At 46.0% G+C, this 19,219-nt stretch overlaps 1 protein-coding gene across 13 annotated transcripts in view; it reads right to left on the bottom strand.

The window, feature by feature from the left end:
- Positions 1 to 19,219, bottom strand: part of fryl (furry homolog, like) — a 74,177-nt gene that overhangs the window by 43,927 nt on the left and 11,031 nt on the right. For 4 of the 13 annotated variants that reach the window (XM_060066989.1, XM_060066992.1, XM_060066990.1 and 1 more), the window contains exons 1-4: positions 15,474 to 18,342; positions 14,072 to 14,137; positions 1,948 to 2,156; positions 1,593 to 1,646 (exon numbers count right to left, since the gene is read on the bottom strand). In XM_060066989.1, coding sequence (XP_059922972.1) covers positions 1,593 to 1,646; positions 1,948 to 2,156; positions 14,072 to 14,137; positions 15,474 to 15,684 — 540 coding nt within the window. In that variant the 5' untranslated portion in view covers positions 15,685 to 18,342. Of the gene's footprint in view, positions 1 to 1,592; positions 1,647 to 1,947; positions 2,157 to 8,882; positions 9,644 to 14,071; positions 14,138 to 15,473; positions 18,345 to 19,219 lie in introns of those variants that run through there. The other 9 variants (XM_060066995.1, XM_060066996.1, XM_060066997.1 and 6 more) reach the window with 6 other exon arrangements.

The raw sequence follows: 19,219 nt of genomic DNA, 5'->3' as shown, positions 1-19,219 counted from the left end.
GTCCCAACTTCAAAATCGCATCCCGAGACAGAAATCCCATCCAGGACGTGATCTTGTCTAAGGAGCGAGACCATGCTTAAATAGCGAGATTACATACGGGGGTCAAGATCCTGTATAAAGATCGTAAAGAGAGATCAGTGACGGCGATGGTGACCTTGTTTCGAGGGGAAATACAGGCTATATTGATTATTGATTCGCAAGGAAAGCGCCGTGTCGGATGGCATGTTGAGCCCAGCATGGTGTTTCTATCCTATCGACCGGTGTCAAGCACATACAGCCTGCAAAGCCCACCTCTTTACATGGGCTCATCAGCACTCTGATGACGTCAATAGAAACGGCTTTAGAAAGTAAACCGATAAAAGTCCTGCTCCCCGTAAAAGACTAGAAAACCACCTGTTCAGGGCACCAAATTCCGAATTCGATCTACATTATTTGTGATGGTTTAACCGAATTGTTCATACTGTAGTCCTTGTATTCCGCAAGCTACCCCTGTATAGTGGGTGCGTCACCTCTGAAGGTAGCATTGGTACACAAGAAGCTCAAGTGTATCAGGCAACCTTGTCGCAGCTGTCCCATTTTGTGTCTGGCTGCTTCTGTATAATGTGCAATGACGGCTATAAACTAGAGCACCAGGCTACCGTTAGATAAGGGGTATTTTAGGAACCCACGTACCAGGCAGAGAAAGACTGACTTGCAGAAAACGTCACGCTTTTCTGCCCCATGCCTGCTATCAATTGTCAACAATGCACTAATGCATATAAGGATGTTGTTATGTATAAAGTCGTCATAGAGTAGGTCCGTTATATAAATTGATATAGGTGTGTGTGCTTGTGCGTGCCAGTACAGTGACGCTGGATGACAGGCAGCGGAGTTATGCAAGGTGTTGCCGTGGGGACGGACCGAAGCCCCCACCGCTGACTTACTGCCGAGGATGACACAGCGATTCTACAACCCCCCCCCCCCCCCCCCCCCCTCTTTATGGCCTCTACCTCTCTCTCTAAGTCACTTACAATAGCGACAGCTGGATATATAGCAGTGGATGCTGCTTGGCTTTGTGTAACGCTGAACAAAGCACTCTGCAGCAGTCAGGTCCATTGTTTAAAAGTGTCCACCGGGCCAGAATACGGCCACCGTCGGGCCAAGCCCATCAATACATGGTCACGACTTTTAACAGAAGGCCGGAGCCAACGCCATCGGACCCGGGGACTGTCTACATCGGTGGGGCTGAATAAAACATTGCAAGACTCGATATTCAATAACCCTGTGACCTTAATCCATAATGCGGCGATCTAATGGGTTTAACATTAACCATACAGTAACCATTAGATATTCTGAGCGAGACCTCGATGGATATGCTGATGCTGATGCACTGAGAGGCATTCACAGTGCATGCTTTTAAGACAGGGAATAACTACATTAGTACATTGGATATTGATAAGTTTAAACCAGTACAATAAAACATTTAAAACACATGGGGCAACAAAAATGAAAGGCTCACTAAAATAGTCAAACAATGTTTACAGATATCTGGGCCAGGCCTATGATAGGGAAAGTATTTTGCATTGTAGTTCGCAAAACTGAGGAGGTCTCACCTGATCAAACTGTGCATCTTCTCCTCGCTGCAGGGACCGGGAGAGGGGCTTCTCCTGGGAGGAGAGGAGATAAGGAGAGATGAGGGACGGAAAGAGCGAGAGAAGAAGGACGAGGAGATGATACAAGAGGAGGAGAGAGGAGAGGAAGAGGGCGAGAGGAGGGAGGAAAGGAGGCGAGGGGAGACACGGAGAGGGCGGGAAAAGACACAGTAGAGACAGTTACAGTGTTAGTTATCCCAAGGAGGATGGGCTCCTTGGGCACTGCAAGCCAATCCCTAGAATATTATCAAGAGCCGATATTGCCCATAAACCAGGAAGAGGTGTACTGCTGCACAATGCTCTGGTCCGGACTCACCAGCGGCTCGGCCATCACCACCTCGATCTTCTTCTCCGCCAGCACGGCGAACTCGGCGAACAGGCTCTTGATGACGAACTCCCCCGGCTTGAGCTCGGGGTCAATGGTGATGCTGGACATGGCGTCGGTGTTGCGCTTCTCCCACGCCAGGGGAGTCACCGAGGAGGGAGCACGACGTTTACTCACACTGCTGTTGACTGGGGGCGAGGCTGTGGGAGAGAACACATGCTGGTTACACACCAGGGCTTTTGGAACGAAATTCGGGGGTTGATTATAATCCGAATAGTGAAAAAAAGGAATACTGTTTTAGTTCTGAAATTGCTGTTCAAATGTTAATTATTTCAGCCGTGATGCGAATATGTGGCCTATTCCTATAATAATCACGGATGAGGCGGATTATGATAACTGGGTGTTCATTCTTTTATACATGTTTTGGCATGGTTTTTTTTAGGTTGTTTCGCTGTTCAATAACTAAATTAGGCCATCGCTCAAGTTGGTATTCAAAACTAAACTGCTACGATACAATTGCAGACCTTTTGAGAAACCTAAATAGGCCGTTACCTCCGCCATGTCATAACGTTGCAACGCTGTAGATCTTGTTGTATGTCAACAGTACTATTTAAGTCATTAAGTTGTTATTATTTTATTGTTGTGGGAAAAAATTCGCAACATACCATCATGTTTAATGTATAAGGGAACCAACCTGAGGAGTGAATCAACTCTCTCCACTGCCACGTACAGCACGGCTTATTATATTAACGACGATGAGGCAGAGTTAATATAATATTATTTTGTGCCAAATATTATTTACTGTTAAAATGTCTTACAACAACATGCGGATCGTGGAATTAGCAATACATTAGCCTGTTTACATTAAATGTGATTATTAAACATTAAACATCTATATTGCGAGTATTCAAAATAATAAGGAATGAAATTCAAATGGGATTATAGAGGAGGAGTTTACACTCAATAACACACCCAAAAAGGGACATTATTGACCTAACATTAACATCAACCAACCAGTCTATAAATATTCAACAAAATGGTTTGGTCACAAAACGGGACATATTTCATTCAATAACACCCAGGACGATTTTTTGGTACAACTGGAAGAACGTATACATTTCCACCAATATATCAAATTTGATGTTAAGGTGAATGCTTCTTATTACGAAGAGAAAACATACCACCTGATCCACTTCAGTTCAGACCTCATCTTATCGCGTGTGAGTGTGAAAAACACACCCAAAAGAACATGAACTCAAACCATTTCTCACTGGCATCCGGGTAATGCGTTTATACAAAGAGACGTTAAGGATTGACGGGTAGCAATTTGCGACTGGCTCCATCAGAATGACCATCTATCCCAGGACTGCAGACTGAGATCGATAGTCATGGTATACACATGCAATTCTGCAGCCTGGGATAGAGAGTTACCGAATGAAGAACCAAGCCATCGGCCTGGGATGGACAGCAATGGAATATGGCAAACAGGCCCATTGTAGAGACAATTTGCAAAGTGCTGTACAAACAAACCCACACACACACCCACACAGAAAAGAGGAGCACAGTAAATAGGCCCGCCCACTCCTTGTGGTGTTTACCGAGGCAAGCCATGGGACATTCCCGGTGTGGTCACCTGGGAAACGTGCCTGGGGAGCCCCTGCCTCTGTACATGTGGGACCCACAGTCAGTCCACAGCAATAACACACCCGGCGCGCTCACTGCACAACACTCAACTAAACCAATATGGCCAGCATTGAATTCAATACAGTGTACACTTGATCAAATACAGTTTACACTGAATTCAATAGAGTCTACACTAGATCCAACACTGTCCACACACACTCCACAGTGGATCTAATGTGGTGTACACTGAATACATTCTAGCTGAGAGAGCGGTCACTGGAGCTCTGGCCAGTAACCAACTCCCTCTCTCTCTCTTTCTCTCTCTCTCTCTCCCCGTCCAACTTTGTTCTGTTTTCCTGGTCGCCAGAGAAACACAGCGTGTTCCTTCCAGAACTCTGAAACAATAGTCAGGGAGGGAGGAATGGGGAGAAAATGGATGACTTTTTCACAGGAAGTCAAGATGTTGACACCCAGTGACCGGTAGGGAGGCAGGCCGGGCCTGACACATTAAAGCAGGCAGCAAACAGTCACCAAAAGTCCAACAGAAAACACAGTTTACAGTCTTACTTCTGTGTTGGACCTTGGTGTGCGTTAGTGTGCAATATGAAAATGTGTTGTGTGTAACGTTGTGGGAATGTGCGTTGCGACAGTGTGTTGTGACACATTAAAGAATGTGTGTTATGTGACCGTGTGTGTGTTAGCTGCTTGTGTTTGAGACAGGGGAGGGGTGTGTGTTGTAGTAGAAATGCTGTTGAGTAGCACAGAGAGGCTTTCAAACAGATCCTCTTTGTTTACAGAGTTCCACAAACACCCTGATGATGTCACATAGCCAGCTCCCCACCACCACTGGCCTGTACACCTCTCTCTCTCTCTCTCTCTCTCTCTCTCTCTCTCTCTCTCTCTCTCTCTCTCTCTCTCTCTCTCTCTCTCTCTCTCTCTCTCTCTCTCTCTCTCTCTCTCTCTCTCTCTCTCTCTCTCTCTCTCTCTCTCTCTCTCTCTCTCTCTCTCTCTCTCTCTCTCTCTCAGAGATAGGAGCAGCCCGACGCTGTTTGTACTTTTCCACTCTACAACAGACTAAGGAAAGAAATGCAAGGCATCTTTTCCCGGGCCAAGTCTCCTGATCACCCTCCCTCCCCTCCACCTCTCTCTCATTGGGAAGTAATTTGGGACATGCCAATCCACTGCCCACCCCCAAACTTTTCTGTGTGCACTGCAGAGCGGTGAGTCTAGGAGACGGATTGTTTCAGGGACATGGAGTCCCAGCAAACTGCAATGACTCTTTCTAAGCTTTCACTGGAGATCCATTGCTCTGTCCTTTCATTCAAATCCCTATGCAAATGCCAAGACAAACTTCTAGCACTAAAGAAAAGAGAATTGGCGTGAACATTTGTGTGTGAAGTGTTTACTGGTGTTTTCCTACAAGCCAGGTATTACACTTGGCCTATTATTTATATATATATACACACACACACATATATATATACACACACACACACACACACACATATATATACACACACACACACACACACACACATATATATATACACACACACACAATAGAATTAGCCAATGAAATGGTGTCATCAGCTTAGATGTGAAAATAGTGGAGGTTTGAGGCGATGTTAATCAACTATATATTAATGATTTATCAATGGTTAATTAATCCATCTGAATGTTTCTAACTGGGGGCTGAGCAGAAGATCAGAACACTTTGGACTCTCGCTCTACTTTAGAAACAGTGTCTTCTTAGCACACCAAGTAGCAGCAGCTCCAAAAGAAGAACACCACTGCATAGCACCAAGGCACTTATCTTGTGTCAGGTCATCTGACGCAGCAGAGCACATTCACATCCCAGCATGATACTTACATCAAGCAATGATACTCAACAACAATTTCAGTATAGCTCCCTCAAATGTGCAACGGCAGGCTTTATTTGATTAAGCATGTGATATGCGTGGTGGATTTGCAAACCATGGGGCATCTGTGTTATAAGCGTATTCAAAATCCAGTATCAATTTAAGTAAGACATAGGCCAGGCCCCAGCATTGCTGCAGCAGTCATCAAGCTTGCTAGCAGGCTTACACAACCCCAGGGTGACTCCAGCGTCTTCCCAGTAAAAATGCTGCTTTGCCCAGGGCCTGTCAGGCTCTGTGACCAACCAGCAACAATGGAGCACAGAACACGCCACACTGTGTTGGTATGCAGAGATATCGCATGGGTGTTCAGTTTGCTAGTCAACAAGGGAAGGGAGCACAGGCATGCTCTTCCTCGCTCCAAGATGTCATGGCATACACAGCAGAGAGTCCCAGTGGTTCGTCCTAACACGTTATTCCTTCAAAGTGACTAATGACTGCACTACGCACACACTCCTCAATGTGAAATACAGAAGACGAAAGATTCATGTTGAAACTAATTTGGCGATCTATGGGACGTAACAGGGTTGTGTCCCCTTTGCAGGAGTGTGTTATTTAAACTAATAACTGCTTGGAGTGCTGGATAACTCTGGAAGCTCATACGAGGGCTGTCCTGTACACCACGTGCACAGAGGTTACATAGGAACAGGTTGGTGTGAAGTGAAAAAGGGTCACCACAGCCAGAGAGACCAAGATAAAGAATGAAAGACTGAGATGAAGAGACAGACCAACGGGCAGACAGAGACAAAGAGAGACAGACAGATAGAGAGAGAGACAGAGAAGGTGGACAGACTGTTTGGCAGGGTAACGCAGAATGGTTGAAACGAGGCATTGCCTCTTTGTTTCAGAGGCCCGCTGCAGCGAGCTGGCAGCCCGTTCAGGATGGAGGCAGAGAGGGAGAGAAGTGGGGGGTATTAATTAGAAAAAGGAGCAAATGGAGGACAAAAAAAAAATGTGTTTACTCAGTGGTTAGATGTTTTAAGGAATAGCAAGCATCTAACTTTTAAGGGCCACATCCTGACATTGAGACATGATGACATCACAATATATTCGTAACCTAACCCTAAAATTTCCATTAGCTTTCACAAAAGAAAGAACTGTAAAGCTAAATCGGGCAAGTTTACAAAAATAAGAAAAAGGAAGTAGCAGCTGCAACCCTTCAAATGAGTAATCATGAATGAGTGAGATAGCGTTACAGGAAGACTGCAACACTGACGGGCCAAAAGAAAAGTGTTTAGCTGGTCATGCTCATTCTGGGGCTGACACTAGCCTAGGCCTGGAGACTGTCCTCATATGGCCATACCTGATAACGCAACTTGGAAATAGACAAACAAAAGAGTAAAGAGGAAGGCACGTCAAATAGGTTAACTTATTTTAGCCAAAATGGCGAAATATTCTTTGCCTTTGTTACCTCACACATGCAAAACAAGACCGGGGCAAGGCATGCAAAAACGTGGCTTTGCCATTTCAAACGTTTCAAGAAATTAACAAATGCAAGATGTGTACACAGGGGTGTGTTTCACCGTGAATCGGACGTTGGACTCGCTGTTGCTGCTTTGTATTGCATTGCATTGCAAATGCATTTGCATTGTAAACCTATGATTTGTTTATAAAGTTTTGCTTCTCTATAGTGAGGTCACTGAAAGGCAACAAAGACTGGGTGTTTGTAGAATATATCTATCCTAAATGCAGGCTAGTAGCTACACTTTGAACTGTCTGGAAAATAATAACTTCACCAATCAAATTAATCATTTTAGCATATGCTGCTCACATGAATCATTAGATAAAATGCATTATTGTGATCATTTAATAAACATTTTATTAAACCCAGTAGGGAAATCAAACAGTGCAAATAAAACATTTCCAGAATGAAATTAAGAGGCTATATACCTGTAGACTGGTTAGGTATGGAGGGTTTATCAGTGAATTTTACAGCATCTCGGTATGTTAGGGTACATGTGCAACATGAGTAAGACAGTAAAACTGTCTACATGTTTCTTGCTCATGAAGCACTAAGCTTCATTTTAAAAGGCATCGTTTTCTGCTAGTCTTGAGTAAGCCCATAGCCGGCTATAGGATGCAGGAAGGTTTACGGAACGGCGTGAGAGAAGGGGGGTTTGTTGTATCTGAGGTCTGCGGAGACAAAGCCCATATAGGAGAGTCTAACAACCGGAGCCAACTAGCAGACTGATCAATAACGGCAAAGCATTACAGACGACCCCGAGGAATTGCATAGGGCTGTGGTGAGGAGAAAGAGGTAGAGAGACACAGACAGAGAGACAGACAGACAGACGGAGAGACAGACAGACGGAGAGACAGAAAGACAGACAGACAGACAGACGGAAGGGGACAGGGACTGCAATAGAGAGACAGAGAGGGCAAGGTGGAGGGATGGGAGGAGGATATTATGTTAACAGAACGAAGGGAAAAAGTGTGTAACAGCAGGGGAAGGGTTGAACGTGTTGGTGGCTTCAGAAGAACAAGGGAATGTTTCCGTTCTACTAAGGTCTCACCCAAAAGAAGACGATGACTCAGTTCTCCTTGCTGCCGTGACAACGTTAACCATGACCACATTACATTGTATGATGAAACACATACAGTGTATTGGTAATTTAGACTTCAAATCGCCAAGCATCCCTATTATGGAATTCTAAAACATTAAACTACTGACTTTATGGAGACTTAATGAAAGTATCCGAGACTCGTCTACATCATCAGGTCACCTATTCAAACTATTTGCCTCCTCCGTTAACCTCTCTGTGGTTTTTCAGATGTTCATTAACGGAAATCATTCCCTCGGAAACAAACATGAACCAGCATTACAGTAAATCTAACTATAACACTACCTCCACCATTACAGTAGAGCACTCAAGCTAACTATCATGCTACCTCTACCATGACAGTAGTGAAGCAAAAAAGCTAACCACCATGCTACCTCCACTATTACGGTAGGGAAGTGCAGAAAGCCAACGGTCATGCCACCTCCACCATTAGGGCAGCAAATCTCTCTCTCCATCACCCTCCATGCATTATATTCCGGAGACAACCACTCCGCTACCGGCATATATTACAGTAGAGGGTAGATAACTATCTCACCACCTGCATTCACATCAAAAGGGGGCCTGCCTAACTTGGCTACACCTAGCCCAAACACGCACCTGCTGCTGCCTAAGCCATAATAATTCTGAAGGTGTCTGGAGGAGATAAAGGAGGACGTATATTGACGACTGCTATGAGAGTGTGGGGAAGGAGGCCTTGTTGACTGTGTGTGCGAGCCAAGATAAGAATTGTTGCCAGAGGGTGGTATGTCAACTGTGTGTGTGTGTGTGTGTGTTTGTGCGCGTTTGTATGCGTTTGTGTGTGTTCGTGTGTGGCCTTGCTACTCACAGCTTCCGCTCCAGGATTTCAGCAGGGACTTGATGCTGATCTCAAAGAAGACCGAGTCCTGCAGGCTCAGCATGGCGGCGCTACACAACCACTACCACCACCTTCCACGATATAAGGCACTAACTTGACAAGCCGGATCACAACCGCCACCACCAGCAGCAGCAGCAGCAATTCATTTACACCTTAAGGCTTGGCGCTGTCCCGGAATACACGCACAAACTGGTTCCTCTCCCCAAACAAGAGGCAGAGGGGTCTTCTATCCTCCACTGGCACAGGTTAGGACCGGCATTCTGAAGGACAGCGCCGGATCCGTGGGCAGTAACGAGGGGCTGCTTGAAGGAGTCTCGGTCACAGCTCTTATTCTCCCGGAGAGCAGAACAGGAGTATTCCTGGCCGACGTCTACACTTCCCAGTCCACAGAGTCCCTCATCCTCACCCCGGCAGGGAGGCAGCACAGAGCACGGCCCAGCAGAAGGGGAGCAACGCAACGCTGGAGCAAACTTTGTCTTCCAGGAGAGGAGAGAGAAGGAGAAGTGGACCAGTACACTGGAGAAGTCTAAACAATGCACAACAATTCTCCCTCTCTTTCTCTCCCCATCTCTCTCTCTTCTCCCTTCCTGTGTTGAGTGTGTGAGCGTGTGTGTGTGCGTGTGTGTGTGTGCGAGAGAGAAAGTCCTAGCCTGCTAGCACTGTCAGCTATTCTCTCACCCTGTCAGGCTCCCTCACGCTCCCATTCGCTGGCGGAAAACCCCTCCCCTATCCCAACTCGCGCTTGTTTGCTCACTGATGCCTGCTTTTTGTGTGAGAAACACAAGGGGAAGGTGGGGGGGGGGGAGAAAGTGAAAGAGAGAGAGGTAGGGGGAGGGATGGAATGAGAGTGAGACAGACGGGAACATTTGTGCAACCAATCGGTGGGAGGGGTGATGTCATCAAAGTGCTGCGAGTGGCTGCCTGGCGGTGGTTCAGCGATGCAAACGCATGTCACAACAGCGCTGCCTCTCAGCCCGGCTACCAGACACACGCTTCCTGCGAGCTCCCTAGCCGTACTGATGCGTCATGCACACCCCCCACCCACACTCTTGCAGCCGGACATAAATAGAGCATTGGAGAGGAAGAGATGTCTGTAGCATCGGACACCCTACACCCCTCCTTAAAACCTGCATTCCACAAATAACATGTCCCCTCCCAGAGACAGAGACACGGACACTGTTACTACGCACAAGGATTCTTATGCAGAATTTGAATTGCTTGAAGGTACACCGGCATGCAAATGAAATTTAAATTGAACTGCAAAACACAAGTCCCAGTAGCAGCACAGTAAAAATAAAAATCAGACGTGGCAGCAGTTTGGTGTGTAGAAGACATTAGAGTAGGCCATGAATTCTATGTTATAATGGTCTCATATATAAATATGAGACCATTGTCTCTTTCATACTTTATTCTCTTAAACCCTTCTTGGCCTTCTTTACCCTCAGAGTTGTGGTGAAATGTAAGGAGATACAAATATTGCTTCGCCTGAGACGATTTTAATGTTACTCTATGTACTTGTTATGTTTGTTGTTGTCCAGTGGGTACATTTTGATTTTACTATATAAACATTTAGCAAACCCTTAATCCAAAGTGACTTGCAGTGATTTCAGAGCAACAGGTAGGGAGGGGTGAGACAATTTGCTCAAGGACGCCTACCCAGTAGGGATGGGCAACGATTATTTTCCGGGATAATGCCAGTTCCGTTCACTATCACGGTTCGCTCGTTTGAGTCGTTCGTTAAATCAGATTATGTCATTTGACAGATCTCACAGGTGTCTAGTCCCCCCCCCCCCCCCCCCCCCCCTGCTTATAAGTATTGGGTACGCCCGCCAATTAAGGCTTTTTCACAGCCTGCCCTACCATAAGTGTACTGTCGGCGGTCGAAACGCCAGCCGTAACTAAGCTGCGCCAAGCCGCACAGAATCGAACCGCATCGCGCGATGGAAACGAGGGGGAATAAAACAGAAACGGGAAAAAAAAGGTTTTCAGTCACGGTGCGCTCGGAAACAAACAAAGCGAATTTCTGTAGCATTGGCCTATACGGCACAGTTCGACCATTTCCATGGTAGGTAAAACAATACTTTATTAAAGCATGCAATTGTGTTGTAGAACAAAATAAAATAAAAACGTATAAAGTGCTTGCATGATATTGAAGCCTACAGCGATCGTTAGTTAACTTGTGTGGCGGTGCCTTGTCATTTGTTTACCCATGTGCCAGGGCAACGGGATGGCTACCTGCTGTAGTACTCTCATTGGCTGAATCTTTGAGAACGTTTTAGACTTAATCAATATAAGTTTGCGTGGAGACGGAGCTCTGTTCATTTGTATATTATATTTACGTGACCATATTTTTGTTTTATGTAAAAAATAAAAAAAAAATGAATCAAAGAATCCATTCTCTTGTTTTGGGAATCAGTTCTCGCCGTTCACCTTCGCGGTTCGTTCGTTGTGAACGAATCGTTCGTGACTGACCCATCCCTACTACCCAGGCATCAAACCCTGTATGACTAGTTAAAGAAAGCTACCCCTACAAACCCTTTCCTGTACCGATTGGTCACCAAAGCTACCGGTGTTGCAGACACCAGTAGTAAGTAACCGTAAGTAAAAAGATATGGTTTCATGGTTTGTATTCATGATTTTGATATTAAATGTCCATGTGGCATCCCCAGATGCATGCCCTCATCATGGGTGATGTGGTTGAGTGAATAAACACAGAATCTAACAAAGTCCCAAAGGCAGAGAAGCAAGACACCGTGACCATTCAGAGATAAAGCCCCGTAACCTGAACAATATCCTGATCTCAGAATAAATGCTCTCTCTTACTTATTTATAGGATATCGCCGTGCTAACATTGTAAACAAAACTGTGAAAAACACCTTCAGCCTTCATTTTTTAAAGAACTTGTTACACAATCATTGTTGTGAAAACATTCCAGTTTCCGCGATAACCAAAAGGTTTTTTTGCGGCCAGGCAAAGGATTAAGTTTGTTAACAAAATATTCGGAAGAACAGAATGATATAAAAATGGGACAAAAGCCTTTTGTCTTCCCTCCAGCTTAGCCCATCCTCTCTCGCTCGCTCTCCCTCTGTCACATGAGGATCTTTCACAATACAAGTTATGCAAAACCAGCCAGTGCTGGTTGCAAATAAATAAATATGAAACAAATGCTCGCATTGTCAACCCCCTGCACTCAAGTAAACTTCCATTTGGCCTTTGAATAAAAAACGAAATACAAGATACGGACAAACCATGGACAAACGGGCAAACCACAACATCCCAACAGTTAGTTCACAGGTGCAGAGTTCAACCAGCTTGATTTAACGTGCAGACACTCTGATTATTCACGACTGTTACGTCTATCCTGCAGCCCTTATTAATCTGGGATTAGCCTTCAACACGATAGTATTATAATATTGCTTAACTGCCCTGCCAATGGGTTCATGCTCTTATCTTTAAAAAAGGAGTAACCAAACACAATACATCAACTGATGAAACTGCACCCTCTCTGGTAAACCAGAATATTGCAATAACAAGTGACCAGGCGATGGTGCAATATTCTGCTTTAGCACATAGGATGTGTACATTTCTAGGTCTGAATCTCTGATCAAAGCAATATGGGAACATGAGTCACTCAAGAACTGTGGAATGGGCAGCCCCTTGAAAGAACACAACAACATCACGTGACTTTAGTTGATCGTTGTGATGCCAACTTGACAGTTTAGGTCATCTTTTTAATTCCTAATCTTTTCTCTTCTCTTCCTTCTACCGGCACAAGATCGATCCACCTCGCTCCATTCACAAATAGAGGCAGCAATGGGCGATGGCTGCAGATATTACATGGAATCTCTCCCCGGAGTCTAGAGAGTGGACCAAGCGTTTCCTGCACCAGCCTTTCTGTAGCTGGGGGTAGGGGGGAGGGGGGGTGGGAACAAATCGATAAGAGCTGTAATTCTATCCCTGACCTCCCTGGTGCAGCCTGGGCCACAGAGGACGCAGTCAGCCCTCATCCTCTCTGAAACCTTCTCAGAACCAGACCAAAGCCTGCATTGGAACACTGTTCTTCATGCACATATTTGTGCAGATGCGTTTGTTTGTTTGTTTGTTTATTTGTTTGTATGGGGAGTATCAAGAATGTGTGAATGTTGTATGGGATCATTTGCATAAATATGTACGGGTGTTCTTGGGTGTGTACGCATTTTCCCTATGCGAGAAGAAATGTGTAGGGATGATTCATGCCTCTCTTCTCTGTCTGCCATGACACACCTCCCCCATTAAGTGCAGGGTCTGACCCAAAGCTTCTCCATTACCAAGCTTCTTTCACTACCCTTTCAAGGGCTGTGCTAATAAGCGTTACAAGAATCCAGGCACTGTGGTTCCACGCCCTATGCAGTCTCCTGTCGCCACAGGGACAAACATATCACCTCGTTGTACCATTACATGCCTTGCGACTCGCTGGCCCAAACCAAATGCCCGTCACGCGCACCACACACACGCCCGATGACAAAGCACCTCCAGAAGAGCGGCGCCCTTTACACAAACACATCACCCTGATGGCCCTCCTGAAGTCAGGTGATGTCACTGCAGTGACAAACGCCAGCACCACCTAGAAGGAACACTTTGGTGTGGCATTGGTGGTGCTCAGGCCGCATTTGGAGGAGAGAGGGGTGGGTACCACATCTTTCTCCTCCCAACAAAAGGAAGCCAAACTAACTCCCATTGGATGAAACCAACTCCAAGAGTAACTGGCTCTCTCCCATTAGCTAACCTCTTTCTATACCACCAACCTCTCTCTATCATTGGAGGACTCCAATCCCAAGAGTAACTGACACTCTCTCCTATTGGACGAAACTAACCCCAAGAGTCCCTGACAGCATCTCCCATTGTGCGGACCCGACCCCAGTCACTGACTACGTATCCAATTGGACAAAACAAACCATAAAATAATGAATCTGCTATAGGATGAAACCCAACCTAAGAGTCACTGACTCCTACTCCCATTGGACGAAACAAACCTCAAGAGTACGTGACTCTCTCCCCATTGGATGTTACAAATACCAAGAATAACTGACTCCACTATTGGACATAACCAAGGAGGAAGAGTAACTGACTCTCTCCTATTGGACGCTTCCAACCCTAACTCTTCAGAAGACAGAACTCACCATCAGGAACGCTTTTACCTCCAGGAAGTTCTGCAAAGGAGACTTTTCTAAAAAGACGTCTGTGTCCTAGTTGAAAGAGGAAGGAGAACAAATAAATGTTTCAAATATATATGTTATTCCTGATTAAAATTGTACCCCCCAAAACGACATTATCGGCAAAGGCATCGCCCCTCTGGGAACATATGGCCAGCCAGGCATGAGATCACATTGGACACATTATGGGCACCCACTGCTTCCTTATTGTCAAGATAGAAAGTTACAGTATAAACATCAGAATGCTGCTGCGGTTAGCATCGCCGGCCTATCCCTGGTGTTGAACCGGTCTAGTGGGGTGTTGGCTAGCGTAGTTAGTGCACCAGCACACTGCAAATGTAGCATAGCTCTGGGTGTGTGAATGGAACAGGCAGCCATGTTTTAACCAAGCATGTTCTAACAGGTAGCAATGCAGACAAAGCTACAATAAGATTAAATAGGTAGGCATCACCCTGGTCTCTCACACACACACACACACACACACACACACACACACACACACACACACACACACACACACCCCTAGCCTACCGAAAGGCTGTCTTTTAGTGGAAGTGATTATGGCTTTTGAAAGAATGGCTGAATCCTTAGACACTGTACTAGTGTATCAGCTCATGAGTCTGTGAAATAAGTTGCTTGACCAGTTGTTTGTATTTTGTATGACAAAGGACATACATGAACATAAAAACTCTGTATTGCAATTTTCCAAAGCAGGGAAGACTATCTCTTAGAGGAAATCTCAATGTATTTTCAACCGGCTGCAAGATCCTGACCAATTCTAGCAGCACTTTTTGTTGATGTGATTCATCTCCAGCGTGACAGAGTGTAACTGGGTAGTTAATTCAACAGCAGGCCGTATGGTCCAAAATAAGAACATAATGAACTATTGGAAACTATGCTGTGAAGATCAGAACCTGGTGCAACCTCAGCCTTGTCCAAAAGTCCTCTGAATTCAACATACCACAATACGCAAGTTTGTTTTTGTGTTGTGGCAACTTACAGCAAATAGCTCAGCTGTTTACAAATAGCTGCTTTATGTAGCAAACCCACAGCAGCTGACACTCATCACACATCATTCATCATTCGTCATTCGTCATTGAGAATAGAAGTTAGCGTTTGCATTGCAATGCCCTATACATAGCATGGGGATATTTCATACACACGATTATGACCTTGAGAGCTGACCATGCATTCACACTTAAAACATGTGTGAACACACGCACGCACACCTTGCAGAGAGCATTGTCAAAGACACACGACAGAGAAAACAACACAAAAGCCACGGGGTGCACGCCAGCACACACAACACAGAGCACAACAAGCATGATCCAGGGTCAACGTCGCAGGATCACCGCAGGGTCAAGGCTACCTTTGAGCCGGCTCCGACTGGTACGAGGTGGCCTGCTGCCACCAGGCTCGCTGCGGACCTGGTCTTCCTCTATAGTGTGCCCCATGGCCAGCAGGCCCAAGCGCTTCATTCGCAGTAGCCGTGGGCCTGTCTCCCACGGCAACCCTCCCCCATGATCCAGGGCCCCCTCCCCGGACATGGAGGCCGGAACCAGGCTCTTCAAGAAATCCATGCGTCAGGATGCTCTGTGGACCGTCACCCTGTAGCGTCCCCTCTAAGTCCGTCCGGCTGCCCCATCTCAAGCTTCACAGAGCCCCGCTTCACACTAACTTCCTGGGCCTGGGACTATAGGTCCTTCAGTTTACCCCTTAGTATCCGCTAGAGACCACTCCTCGCTAGGCAGGCTACAGCTCCTCAGCTTACAGACGCTGTGGGGTTGCGGTATTATTCCAAGTCAAACAGAAAGTACCTGACGATTCACAAGAACACACTCTTCTCTGCTCTCTCGTTTTGTGGGCGGGGCCAGCCCTCAATGCCAGGCACTATCAGGGCGGAGACAAGAACATGTTTTACAGGAGATAACACACGCCTGGGCAGCGGGCCAATCACAACAGGGACGCCAGCGGCCACACCCAGCTTGAGGAAGAGCAACTCTCTGTGGTTTAGATTAAGGAGTTACAGTGACGAGCTAGCAAGCTAACGAGGTAGCAGCACAGGGACACACACACACACACACACACACACACACACACACACACACACACACACACACACACACACACACACACACACACACACACACACACACACACACACACACACACACACACACACACACACACACACACACACACACCTTTTACCCCTGCCGGCATGTGCTGGAATATTCTTCAGAGAGGGGCTCTGTTGAGCAGGCCAGTGATAGACTGCTATGATTTGGGTGCTGCAGGTGGGAGCTCCATGGCCAAACCATAGCTCTTGGGATAGGTGGTACAGAATGTGCTGACCCCCCAAACAAGCTTAACTGCCTGAATAAATAATCAATCCAGTATCTGCTGAAAGAATATGCAATCATTAATTGACCAACCAAGCACATATTTATCTTCACAAAACTAGGTTATGACAACCTTCCACAGTGCAATCAAATAACCCCTGTAAAATGTTAAAACATACTTTGCTCATTATGGGTGGTGTTGAAAGTCATCGGGTTAAACGGATGAAAGCAATGGAACTGAACTTCAACTTGAGCTGTAATTATGCTTTACAAACCATGACAGGACACATATTTTGAATATCTATGTAGGAGTAGAACGCCACTCACCTCGACAGGAGGTAGGAGGCATGTAACACCTGTACCAACTGGCGATGCCGCAACGAAGATACAACAATTCCACTCAACACAGCTTGCAATGACCACTTCTGGAGCAGCTCCTGAAGGCAAGCCCAGGGTCACGTACTCCTTTAGAAGAAGTGAGGTCATATTTAATTAGTACAGGTGACCCAAGAGAGAGACCTAAGGCGTCCAGGTTGGCTCACTGTCACATAGTCATTTAAAAGCCTATATTGCTGCTGAAGTTGACCTATTTCATCAGCTCTGTGTCACAAGGTTTAACATGAGCTTTACATAAACAACAGCACACATTACAGGGGTTGTTGGTTTAACAGAGTATATTTCTCAAAAATGTGCAATATGGAAACGAACTATTAGAACTTCAGGAGAAGCCTCTCTATGAGAGTAAGGAAGGTGCTGGATTATCATGGCTTAAACAAGCCCCTCCAACTCAAACACGCATGCCTCAAATACACACACAGGAAGTGCTCCCACCCACTGTTTCGGTATGAGAAATATCTGTGAAATTATGTAACAGTCGATATACAATCCCTTTGAACCGGCTGCAAGGTCCCCATTGTCTTAGAGCACGTAGACACTCAAACCTCCCAGCCAGACCAGAAGGCAGTCTACAACATACACCAAAAGGGGCAATGTGGCAGACCTGCAAGAAAGGAGTCAGTCAAAAATAGGACGAATTGGCATTTGGAAGCAGGACATCACCATAAAAGCTCTGTCACAGGGCTACCCTCTAGTGGCCAGTGTTATTCCTACAAAACAAGCTTCATATTTTTTTTATCTCATTCATGAAGACATTTCTAGATTAGAAATAGCAACTACAGGTTTTGCCGACTCCATTTCCTTTACTTTATTCTGGCAAAATCAAAAACCACAAACAACTCCAGAAGACTTAAAGTGACTGTTCTGTGTCAGAGGGAAGATAGGGATTACCCTTGTTAACAAGCTGTGTGTGTCCACTGCTCCCTCTCTACTGCCTCACGCCAGCTTAAAACCCCCAGCGGAGTGCGAGTCATCGTCAAGAAGGGAAAGTGCTAAATGAACCCACTAGTAGGGATCAACCGATATGGATTTTTTAGGGCCGGTAGCAATTGCGATTTTTTTTCATCAGCCTTACCCGATACCCGATACCCGATACAGATTTTCTTTAGCCGATATTTGGAGCCGATACTACCCTGGAAATCCAGAGTTCTCGGGAGGGCACAATTTGAATTTGCTCAGCGAGTCCCTCTGGGAACGAGCAATATACCTGGCCCAGAACATTAATCAATCACATCGATGTATCAATATAGGCGGGCCAAAAGCGTTGCCGTTTTACCGATACGGCAATAGTCTTATCGATTGGTTAAATCCACTGGTCTGGATACGTCACCCCTTGTATTCTTCTGATATTTTCAAATGCATGCTTGGTGCCGCCCCTCGAGTTGGGCCATTTTCCTAACTCGTTGCCAGACCCTACAGGTTTCTAGATGTGGGTCTGGATTTCCAGGCTAAGCCGCCCTCAATTTACATCATAGAAATGACACAATGATGATAACAAAGGTTACAATGTCTCAATTTTAAAAAATTTACATTTATTGAACTGAAATTAAAAAAAATGCATGTACCGATACACGTAAAAAAACGTAAATATCGGCCAGTCGATATATCGGTCGATCACTACCCACTAGGCCTTGGCTGTCAACGGCACAACATACTTTTTCTGAAGCCCCAACATGCTGTAGTTAGTACATGAACCCGTCCCATGAACCCATGAATCCGTTGTGTCCGACCGGACTGACGGGGACATCAGGGGGATATTATTGACGGGGTAGGTTTAGCTAAGAGTCACCCAAGGAGATAGTGTGGGTGGAGGGCTGGAGGGGATGGGTGCTAGCCGGCCGGCTGGGGCACAGGGGGGGGAGAGAGAGAGATTGTCATCGGCAGGCCTACGCAGCACAATGGGCCAGTGGAGGGAGCAGCTGGGCCCGGGCGCCCGGTGCCGACGGGCAAGAACAATGCCCCGGCACTGGGGGCCCTGATCCAATCAGTCCAGGAATGTGGAAGAGGAAGCTGGAGGAACAATGTTCCCCCCGGCTGCCCCGGCCTGGTTCTTACAGTCAGCCATGAGAAAACAGGAAAAGTGGGCGGAGTTCAGAGGAGTACAGTGCTGGCTCCCCAGTGCTAGCGTTACGCTACTAGAGAGTGATTCATAAGCTGTGGTTGAGGCATGGTTCCCTACAGGTCGTCAACACAAGCCTCAAAGAGCTGAGCTAGGGGGATTGCTGAACAATGCTACTACACCCTCCACTGGTGTACACTCAGTACTGCATGATAGAGAATATGATATACTACATAATGAGACAGTACATCAAACACCATGTCTTATGTTAATGTTTACTGCATTATAGATAATAGATCACCTTCCTGACTGAGGACA

The sequence above is a fragment of the Gadus macrocephalus genome, chromosome 12 (genome assembly GCF_031168955.1).
Source record: "Gadus macrocephalus chromosome 12, ASM3116895v1".
Lineage (NCBI taxonomy): Eukaryota > Metazoa > Chordata > Actinopteri > Gadiformes > Gadidae > Gadus > Gadus macrocephalus.
Note: the sequence above shows the minus strand (reverse complement) of the source record. Positions and strands in the feature narration are given on the sequence as shown.